The sequence below is a fragment of the Onychostoma macrolepis genome, chromosome 23 (genome assembly GCF_012432095.1).
Source record: "Onychostoma macrolepis isolate SWU-2019 chromosome 23, ASM1243209v1, whole genome shotgun sequence".
Lineage (NCBI taxonomy): Eukaryota > Metazoa > Chordata > Actinopteri > Cypriniformes > Cyprinidae > Onychostoma > Onychostoma macrolepis.
The window spans coordinates 24347415-24359516 of NC_081177.1; the positions used below are offsets into that span (position 1 = coordinate 24347415).

General features: G+C 35.0%; 1 protein-coding gene across 1 annotated transcript in view; it reads right to left on the reverse strand.

Annotated features, from left to right (window-relative positions):
- nav1a (neuron navigator 1a) overlaps window positions 1-12102 on the reverse strand; it is a 161180-nt gene that overhangs the window by 84224 nt on the left and 64854 nt on the right. The window contains 1 exon segment of the mRNA XM_058762850.1: window positions 5678-6046. Within this exon segment, the coding sequence (XP_058618833.1) occupies window positions 5678-6046 (369 nt within the window).

Here is a 12102-nt window from a genome sequence, read left to right on the forward strand (position 1 = left end):
GTCTTTCCATGGTTGAAATATAATACCTTCTGATGTTCATTCATGTTTATTTCATAAACTGGTAAAGAGGAAGAGATGATCGGTTCACGTGCCGCTTGAACTGAGGCGCTACAGTGATCTCTCACAACACAATAAAGAGCCACAAAACGGTATTTATTGTATGAATATCTTAAAAACTGACAAAATTTCAGAGCTGTTACTGTTTTTGCCAAGGGTCAATTGGTAAAGCCATTGCATCACTGCAGCTGCCATTAGAAACTCCGTCAGTTCTCAGAAAACTGACTGACTGCTAATGTGATCATCTATATCATTGCATAAAAACATTTAACTCATACAAATATTGGGTAAAATCTACCATTTTAGACAGTATGTCATTGAGGAATTTTCTGAACTGAGTGAAATATAACTATTTAGATTTAGAATCACCATTTCTTTCAACTTGTCCACCATCACCAAGATTTTATCCATTCAGGGATTGCCTTCTCCTTTAAAACACTTTTTTTTTTTTTTTTTTTTAGGGTTTTTTTTTATTTGTTTTTTTTAGAATTGAATAAAATATAATTATTTATATTTAGAACCAACATTTCTCTTAACTTGTCCACCACCAGGTTTTTAACAAATACATTCTGGAATTGGGGACACCCACAAGGACATCCCTTAGTTTTGGGACAAAATGTTGCATATTAGAAGGCAACATAATTACGTTACCTAAGTTTGTCCCTTAAAATGCTATCTAGGTAGGGAACTCACTATGTTCTGGAACACAGAGCACTTTTTATAGCGCTTTCTCTATAACATTTGAAAAAAATCATTGCACTCCCACTGTGACTTAGAGGTCAGTGTTAGATGGCCATTGACCCCCTGCATATTTTGGAGCGTCTAATTACATTGCAAATAGTATAATCAAACTGCTGTTTTGTGCATAACTTGGCCCAATGGATGTAAATTTTAGGATCTAATAATAAACCAAGGAAGTGTTCATGAATTGAAGTCTCTGTTTGTAGGATACAGACATGTGACTCTAACTGCATATAAAAAACAACTCTGTATGACAAAGCACAGGATGCTGATTCTGTGAGACCACTGGGTATTGCCTTGGCAGTTTTGATATGAAACTGTTTATATATCAATTTTAAGGTCCAATTCTTGCTAGTGACAATCTATTAACTATTAATCTATTGTTTGCTTATTAATAGTTAGTAAGGTGGGTGTTAATTTAAGTCTTGGGTATGATTAGGGATGTAGAATATGGATGATGCATAATATTAAGTTTAGCTTTATAAGTACTAATAAACAGCCAATATGTTAATAATAGGCATGCTAATAAGCAACTAGGTCATAGTGAGAATTGCTCCTTATACTAAAGTGTTACCATTAATACTTTTATTTAGAAGCGGCACATTAAATTGATTGAGTGACGTAATAACGTTACAAAAAAAAAAAAAAAAGTTTCAAACGCTGTTCTTTTGAACTTTTTATTAATCAAAGAATCCTGGAAAGTAGTATCACGTTATGAATCAGCTCAACTATTTTCAGCATTGATAATAATAATAATAAATGTTTCTTGAACATCAAATCAGCATATTACAATGATTTCTGAAGGATCATGTGACACTGAAGACTGGAATAATCGAAAACAGTTATTTTAAATTGCAAAAATATTTCACAACACCAGTTTTTACTGTATTTCATTAAACATAACTTGTCTCACGTTAGCAACACCCTAGCAACCACATACCAATGCACTAAGAACACCTTAGCACCACTTTTGCCAACTTAGAGCAGTTTCATGTTCATTAATCCTCATGCCCATCATCCACTGCATTCGCCTCATTACAGTAATGTGCTGAGCCGACAGAAGAAGACTTAAGGAAGATTATATAAAACAGAGGTTTTCAAACTCATTCCGTTTCCACGGCAACACACACACACACACCTGGGGAGGAGATATCAGAAGGGGTTTAGATAACCAAGCTCCTACACAGCTTACAGAAATGTGCCACATTTACATCTCTACATGTGCTGTACTGTGTATATTCATTTGCAAGTGTTTCATTCTAAGAAGCTGCATAGCATTTACATAACTCAAAGTAGGGTGAAACTGTTGTATATGTAGGTCTAATAACTAACTTCAATTCTTAATCAAACGGAAGTAAGTACCTTTGAAATATAATTGTGCATTAATCACGTGGGGTCAAATGCTGGCACACACACGAGGATGTTGTTCAGCGTCCTGCATGCGCTCTAATGAGCTGATAACATTCATGGCCTGTCTGTGCTCAGTCACCTTGGCAACTCCAGACAGACCTCAGCATGCCTCGCAGAGGGACAGCAGCGCACTAACAAATACAAATCAGCTGCTCATCCCAAACGAGTCAAGCCAGACAGACGAATAAACCTCTAGAGCAGATCAGGTCTGCCGAACATCTGGCACTGAGGAAACATGCACAGAAATACTGCAATGACAACTGCAATGAAAATCTTGTTTCAAATTTGGCGAGGACAATAAACAAGAGATTTTCTTCACAGCATTGATTGTAACAACATTTCCGAACCAAGTGGGACACAATCTCTTCCTGTAAAACTGAGTTTCTGTCTTAACCAGCCGCAGCCCTAGAAAACAGATATTTTGTTGTTAGCTTAGTAGAGTCTGGTATAAATACAGATTTCACTTTTGAAATCTTGATTTGATTCTGATTCATCTGGGTATACTGTACTCCTGTTTTAATGTCCATTTTGCTTTTGTGAATAAATTGCGTCTTTGCTAATATTGGGAATTATACAGGACAGTGTTGCAGACTGATTCAAATCATCAAATGTCATTTACTGAACTATTTATCATGGAAATCGACTCCGAGTCATTTGCTTTGGGAATCAGACAAAAGTAGTCATGCTGTGTGTTTTGGATTCATTTGTTCATCATTTGTTTGTGACTCAGACGACACTGGATGCACAGTATATTTCTTTTACAAATAACAGACATATGTTTTACCATAATTTCATAGTAAGTCTAAAACAAAAAAAAAACAAAACAGTTGTGCTGCTTCATATTTTTAACATATTTAATATTTTTAATATTTTATAACAATATAAATATCTCTGCTGTCAATTTTGATCAGTTTAGTGTCTTCTTGATGAATAAAATCATTCATTTCTTTAAAAAAAAATTGTGACCCCACACATTTAAATGGTTGCGTATAAACAAAACAAACGAAAAAAACATTTCAATAGTTCATTTACATTAAAATACTGTATGATATATTAACCATTTTAATATATTTATATATGATATCAGAAAACATCTATGACGTTTAATACAGACTGCAAACTGAAATCTGCGATATGGACGGTGCTGTACAAATACATTTTCATACTTAGGGAAAACAGCACACATGCTTGGGATTTTAATATCGGTTAAATATAGATTAATCAGAAAATCAACAATGTTTGGTGTCCTTATCTTTGGCATTGTGCTGGGAAATATCCAAAATTCCTTAGTAATTATCAAATATGCACTGTAAAAAATTAATTTCTGAAACTTATAAATGAAGCAAAGTTTATTGGAGTATGTTTTCCAAGAAACGGTAACACTTTACAATAAGGTGTCATTTGTTAACATTAGTTAATGTATTAACTAACATGAACGAACAATAAACAATACATTTATTACGCTGTTTATTAATCTTTGTTAATTTTAGTTAATAAAAATACAGTTGTTCATAGTTTATTCATGTTAGTTCACAGTGCATTAACTAATGTTAACAGACACAACTTGTGATTTTAATAATGCATTAGTAAATGCTGAAATGAACATTAATATTTTTAAATGCTGTTTATGCACTCCAGACTCAAACGTAGAGGGGATTGAGCTTTTTCAGTGGCTGGGCCGCGGTTGTGGAATAACCTGGCTTTAGAGATTAGATTAGCCACTTATCTGACCACTTTAAGTCTCTCCTAAAAACGTATCTGTTTTCCCTGGCTTATAAATAATCTTCTATAATGCTCTTTGCCTAGTATTTTGTCCTCTAAGTGTCTATCCTTTGTTCCTCTTGTTTTATTATCATATTTAGTTATTTATATCATTGGGGTTAGACCCTGTCTTAATTGTGTTTAGTTGTGCTGATTTCTATATTTTTATTTTATTCTATTTTGAACCTATGTACAGTACTTTGGTCAGTCGTGTGGCTGTTTTTATGCTATATATGCTATATAAATAAATTGAACTTGAACTTGTTCATTCTTAGTTCATGTTAATTAATTCTAAATATTACTAGCAACTAGCAAGTTGAAAATTGTTTCTACACAATGTTTTATTTTTTTGTGTGTGTGTGTGTGTGTGTGTTTTATGCTTAGCTGCATCATAATGCATTACTGCTGGAAAACACATGAAGGCTTGTTATTGTCTTCATCCAAGCAAAACATATTCATTTTGTTTTATGTTAGATTGTAACTGTGATCTGCTGGAGTAGGGCACTTATTCGATCTGAAGTGGTGTCAAACAAACACAAGGTGAAGTGCTTTCAGATTGTGAATTTTCTCACTTCGCAGTGACTCGGTGGCTGTTGACAGCGATTCCCCGTCAGACTAAACCAACAGCGCAAGTTAAGAGAGGCCAACATCAAAGACCCGCTGACAGCTTAAACAAACACATCTAATTTCCTCTGTAATTTCCTAGTTTTGTTTTCACACATAAACACACATACATGCACACGCATTTAACACTGCATCTGCAACAATGAGCTGTGCTCTGTGCACAGCTGCAGCTAGCAGAAGGAAGGCTGCGTTCAGCAACATCAGGTGTCGTGACATTGAAAATGAGAGCCGGCTCTGCGAGGGGCCCCTCAGGGGACATAGCTAGATCTGATGAGAACCTGAAGATGGCACATATGGCTCCAAAATGAGACCCTCAGCTGACTGTGACATGATTGCTCTTTGGGGAGCCTCAGACTGACAATAAATCAGCCAATGAAATCTTTCACAATGCCACTCATTGGAGATTAAAAGCACTTAATCATTTCTCAAAAGACATCCATGTGTAAAACATCTATCCTCTTTGGAATTGTGCAGCTTTTATTAGACACTATTAATATAATGAATTCTGCATTAATATTAAATTATTATAATTGTTATATTTTTCAAATAAAATATTAAATTATATAACAAACTACCTTCAAAAGTTTAGGGTTGTATTCATTTATTCTTTCTTTATTTCTTAATTGAAATAAGTCACTTATGCTCACAAAGACTCCATTTATTCGATCAGACATTCAGTAAAAAACAGTAATATTGTGAAATATTATTACAATTTTAAATAAATGATTCCAACTTAAATATTTTTTAAATTGTAATTTATTTCTGTGATGCAAAATTGAATTTTCAGCATCATTTCAGCATCATTTCATTCAAAAGAATGACATTTATTTGGGGGGAAAAAAACCATTATAAATTCCTTTATTTGTCACTTTTGATCAATTTAAAGCATCCTTGCTGAATAAAAGTATTAATTTCTTAATAAAATTATATAAATATTTATTTTATTAATTAAAACCCAAACTTTTGAATGGTAGTTCATAAATTATATTATATTTTCAATAGTTCATGTACATTAAAATACAATCTATATATATAATAATTTCATATATATCAGCAAACAGCAAAAAAAGTAATAAACACTTACCCATTGGCTAGGTCATCATCATCAACATCTACATCAACGTCATCATCATCGTCGTCATCTTCATCTTCTGGTTGGCTCTTACCCGTCAGGTTGCCGTCGCTGAGGTAACCAGACTTGAGGTTGGCCAGGTCATCGTCCACGGCCTCCAGGCCCTCAATGAGCTGGATGCGCTGCAGGTGGCTGATCTGCGTTGACGCTCGGATGGGCAGTGAGTGGGTGGTGACCCCGGAGGAGGGGGCGTCACCAGCCTGCAGCCGAGGGCTGGACTGGCCTTGGCGCCAGGAGAGAGGGGAGGAACGGTTGGACAGGCTAGAGATGCTGCGGGCGTTAGTCTCATCGCTGTCGTAGCACATGCTGCTCTCAATACAGCTGGAAGACAAGAAAAAGAGAAGGTGGTTAAATCTAAAGCATGCAGTTAGAGCAGTGTTATTTTAGTATCACTAAAGTTTAATCGCAACATAATCATTGCAGTTAATAGTGTTCACCGTCTGTTTGATTACGAGTAATTTGTAACTAACTGCATGATTCTTACTGTACATTTCTGCCATAGTCACCACTAATAACCTACTCCTAAATATAATGTAGAAAGTTAATTTTCTGAAAAATCTGCTTTGCAACGATTTGTATAATGAAAAGCGCTATACAAATAAACTTGAATTGAATTGAACTATCAAACCAAGAAGCTTTTGTTTGTCAAAACACGTGATCCATGTAACCAAGTTGAACCTATTGCGAAATCTGTGTGAAAATTGCATGGATTCCTACTGAAATGATTGGATTTCACCTGCAGAAACTCACTGAACAGCTGTAATGTTGTAATTAGCAAATGTTGTAATGTTGAAATTAGCAAATTAATGTAGTCGGAGAATAAAAGCTTTCGCAGTGCATTCAAAATAAAAGTCCCATTTCTGACACTATAACTGCAAAAAAAAAAAAAAAAAACCTCGGCTGCTGCCAATTTTTTAAAACTGGCAAATATTGGCCAATATATTTGTGGATATACAGCAGATTCCTCTTGAAATGACTGGATTTCACTTGTGAAAATGTATCGAATAATTGTAAATGTGCACATTTAAAACGTTCGAAAAAGACGAACAAAGAAAGGGATAGTTCACCTAAAAATGAAAATTCTGTCATTAATTACTCACCCTCATGTCGTTCCAAACCCGTAAGACCGTCGTTCAACTTTGGAACACAAATTAAAGATATTTTTGATGAAATTCGAGAGCTCTCTGCATAGACAGCGATGCAACTCATATGTTCAAGACACAGAAAGGTAGTAAGGACATCATTAAAATAGTCCATGTGACATCAGTGGTTCAACCATAATGCCATGAAGCTACAAGAATACTTCTTGTGCACAAAGAAAACTAAAATAATGACTTTATTCAACAATTTATTTTCATCCGCATTAGACTTTGACGTGTGTTCACGACAGTACCACGACACATGCGTGTGCATTCCTCTGCTTGTAAACAAGCCACAGTGCATCCGGGTTCTATGTCAGCAGCACCACACACGCATGCTGTCACGAACGAGCGGCGAAGACTGACACGGAAGTGAAGAAATTTTTGAATAAAGTCATTATTTTTGTTTTCTTTGCATACAAAAATATTCTCATAGCTTCATAAAATTACAGTTGAACCACTGATGTCACATGGACCATTTTAATGATGTCCTTACTACCTTTCTGGGCCTTGAACGTGTCAGCTGTGTTGCTGTCTATGGAGTGTCAGAAAACTCTCAGATTTAATCAAAAATATCTTAATTTGTGTGCCGTTATGGGTTTGGAACGACATGAGGGTGAGCAATTAATGACAGAATTTTCATTTTTGGGTGAACTATCCCTTTAAGACATGTATTCCTAATGCTGTGTTCATGTAATGTTGGAATTAGGCTACATTTTCTCACTAGAAAATAAATAAATAAAACTCGCTGATGATGCAAGTGACATGCAAAAAGTATTAAAATAATCTTCTCTTTTCACCAACCATTGGCAGATGTGGCAACAACTTAATTTTGGACTCTGTCTAGTCAGGTTTTCAGCCTGGAATTAACGTGAGAAAACCTCTTTAACTGCACAGAGATGTTTCTGAGAGTGCAGGCAAACTCATTCGTCATACTGGATATAACTGTCGGCTTATCACACACACCCATTTCATCAACACATCACAAAACTCATTTCAGTCTCACACATCTTGTGGATGTATGTCTATGTAGTCTCTGGAAAGTGATACATCACCCATGGGGATTTGAAGGTAAAACATGTCTGAGGATGTTTAATTTCCTTCATGCCTGCTCTACACGCTGCTCAAGCTTTCTACAGGAAGTCAGTCGCACACACGCTGACCCCTCGGGTGTCTTTCTCTGATTTTAAAATAGTAGGTCACGCTTTGGGCAGCTGGAGGAACTGGCTGACCTTCTGCTGATTCACCACCCACCCATCCCCGTTCCGAACTAAAGCCCTCATCTGGATAAACTCATATCCTCCTGAGTTGTGTCTGGCCTGCAATGATTTTAATGCTCTTATTTAGTTTCCAGGTGTCCAGGTTTGGTTTTAATACTTTTAAGTCCATTGGATGGATGGAGATTATTTCCCACTGACCTTGAGCTCAACTTTCAAAGTATAAAAAGCCTTTGAATAAAGTTTGCTCCAATTTAAAAGAACTGAACAATTTAAAAGAAGAATTTTGGGTTCAAAACTAGGGCTGGGTATCGTTTAAAAATTTTCGATATCGATATTGATATCGATGCCGATACCGATACCGTGAGTTCGATACCAGTTCCTGAACGATACCTTTTTCGATAACAATTTTATGAAATCAGTTTTAACAAGATTACATTATCTCAAAAAAACTTTGGTTTTATTTTTTCAGCTTGTTGACATTTATAGAGACTCAAAGCCTCATCTCCTGAGCCACTGCACAAAGGAACAAAATATACCCAACACAATAAATCAGTGCAAATAATTTTAATAAAGTTCAAATAGTTTTCAGTTTACACATCTGTAATACTACATTTATACTAGTGCGTGTTTCGTTTTAAAATGCATAGCTCAGACAGAATCATAATTTCTATTAATTTAGTCTAGGTTGTTAAAGACTTCAAGAAATTGAAAATCTTTATCCACTTTCATAAGTGGGTGTTTTATTTTCTTTCACCATATGTTTTATTGTTAATAAAAAATACTAGCTACGTGTACTGTGCTGGCCTAACTGAGACTTGTCATGGCACTTGTATACTGCTGCACTCTCGATGGTCTGATTGCTTCTATTGTTCTCATTTGTACGTCGCTTTGGATAAATGCGTCTGCTAAATGATTAAATGTAAATGTTATTAAATTCTGGTGTAGTATGTCTAATTATTTGAATGCATAAAAACTTAGTTTATTCAAATTTATTCTTAAAATAGCCTTATGAAATGTTTTATTTTTCTTCAGAAATTCGGTGTTCTGGTTTTCAAATGAAGGCATAAAACATTAATTTCATTTATCTTTAAATGATTGAAAATCAAAGTTTATTCATTTATTTTGGCAAACAAAAGGGGTTTACTATTAAAATTAAAACATGGAAGAAATGTTGTGTGATCATTACTTAAGAAAATAAATTCTTAATAATTTTAATAGTAGCCTAATAACATGTACATTCTGCAAAACAGTAGTAATGTATTTCTGCCGCAGTGTCTTCCAAGTTAAACCGAACTTTTATTTTGAAGTGTTGCCGTGAATACCTTTACAGATATAATGCTAGTTTTACTCAAATCAAACGGTAAAATGCTCATGAAGTGACGGTCAGAGCAGTTCTGGAGATGTTGTTCATGTTTTTATGTCCTCATTTGGTGAGATGGCAGATGCTGAAATCACTGCGAGCGTCACGCTCGCTTCAGTCTGTGTGTAAGTTAGTAAAGGAAACCGCACGATAGAGAGCAGACTGCTCCGTACGCTTTCGAGTCGGTCTCGCGGATGTCAAACACTGATCGATCTGCGCAACGCCGCTTCTAATCGAATACACCTAGTGCTGCAGGCTTATTGCCTCACTGACGTTGATGACATTAACCCCTTAGGTATCGAAATTTGGTACCGAATGACAAGACGTTTTTCGATATTCGATGATATCGAGGCAATTAGGTCGGTGCCTAAAAAGTATTGAAGTTCCACATCAGCAGCACCACGTTGCTTACGTTCAGATCAAAGCACGCCCTTGCATCGTGTTACTCTCCAAAATGGCGCTAGGGTGACAAGGAGGAGAAGAATACATACAACATAGGTGTTGTTAGCGCCTATTCAAGCTACAAAAATGCTACCATTTGGTCAACTGGAATACAACTAACAGCTTATCACAGCATCGCACTTGTTTTGAACTCAAATCACTCAAATACCCACAATGCATAGCACATTTGCTGTTATCACAAATTTCTGTAGAATTTTTCTACAAATAGCAAATGGCTGAGGAAAACGTCCCCAGAAAAGAAGACAATGGCTTTCAGAGCATTGACGTGAATGTGAATCATCCTTCGATAAAATGCCAAGCGCTTCTGTTTGCCTGACTTTTGTGCTGAATAATAATAATGACGGCTAAATGACAGTGATTATCGTTCCTTTTATCCTTCAATGGGCCCTTCTGAGAACACTTCAATCAGAGGAAGAGAACATGACAAATCAAGAAAGTAGCCATTGTTATGCATCATAAAGGACTGTAAGGCCACACAAAACACTGGCATACAGTATGTCTATTATAGAGTTTGGGCTCAGCACATTACAGACTTTCTCTCGACAGGGGCATTAGTGTTTATGTGCAGAAGATGCATTAAATCAGGCCAATTAGGTTAAGGTTTTAATAGAATGACTTTAAAGCTGCTGAGGCAGAGTAATTTTACACTAGGAGGCAGTACTAAAATCACTCAGACACACTCAGGATAAGTGAAAGATAGAGTGCTAAGATACAGTCCTCTGATGTATCTCTTATAGTTCATCTGTTCAAGTCTGTCAGAAGAGCTGGATTTGAACTCACACTGCCCGAATGAGCACCACAGCTCATGGCTTCAGAGCACCTCTGTCCACCAGTAAGCCACGGCTCTGACAGTTGTTACACAACATATTTAGTGTTTAGTTTGAAGGGATGGACTCTCTCCAGGCCTGTTGGTTTATAATGCACCATTAACAGATTCCTCGAGCGACTTCCTCTGGTTGAAGGAGCGCTTATTGCTTCTTTAAACAACACTTTAGCAAAAACATTGCCAGTAGCTCTGGTTTCCAATACACTAACACAACATACTGTGTGAGGTCTAGCATGGGTTTGTAGTTGTGGCTTTGTGATGAGAGGCTAATCCATCCTTTTGCTGTAGGGTTTGTATGTGTGTTTGTAAACCTTGGACAGCAGGAAACAACAGGGGGAGGTGCTGATGTGAGAAGGACAGAGAAACATCTGCTGCTCTAGTCCACCACTGCTGACTGCCTTCGGTGATGTTTAGACTGCATTCACTTGGAGATATGTAATATTCCTCTGAATGGCATTTGAATATGACATTAAGGGTGGGCCTTGATATTGATATTAAACTTAAAAATACATTATTATTATTATACTATTAATATTACACGTATAATATTATAAATACATGATTGTACTATTTTAATTGAATTTATTCTAAATCATTTAAAAGTAAAAATATATAATCACTTAAATCACAACATTATACCAGTACAGTATGATAAATGCATATTCATTTAGATATTCAACCTCAAATGAGCATTAAATTACAGATAAGCTAAATATAAATAAATACATAAATAATCCAATGAAGGAGAATTGAGTACTATTAAATACCTCAATATATCCAATAATGACTAATATGATACATTTACAAATCTATAATATTTCTATATACAGTTAAAATTTTGGCAACCCTAAATTGTATTATATCATTACCAATTTGAGATATTATTTTAGTTTTAAAACCTGATTTGTGTGATTTCCTAGCATTAAATTAAAAAATAAAAATTAAAAATTAAATTAAAAAAGGCAAATAATAAATGGAAAAAAAGAACACAGAACAAAACTTTACAATACAGAAAAACACAAAAAACAACACACACACACACACACACAAAATAATAAAATAGAAAAACAAAAAGCACAAAACAAAAACACTAAACCAAAAAAAAAAAGCAAAGCAAAGCTAAAACCAAAAACAAATAATAATAATAAATTAAATCACAAAATGAATTAACTAAAATAAATGAACCAAAATGAAAAAGGAAAATAATAAATGAAAAAAACACAAAACAAAACAAAACTTTACACTACTACAAAAAAACATACACACAAACCAAAATAAAATAGCAAAAAATAAAAAAACAAAACAAAAAACACACACAGAAATAATAAAATAGCAAAACAAGCAAAAAAAAAATAATAATAAAAAAAAAA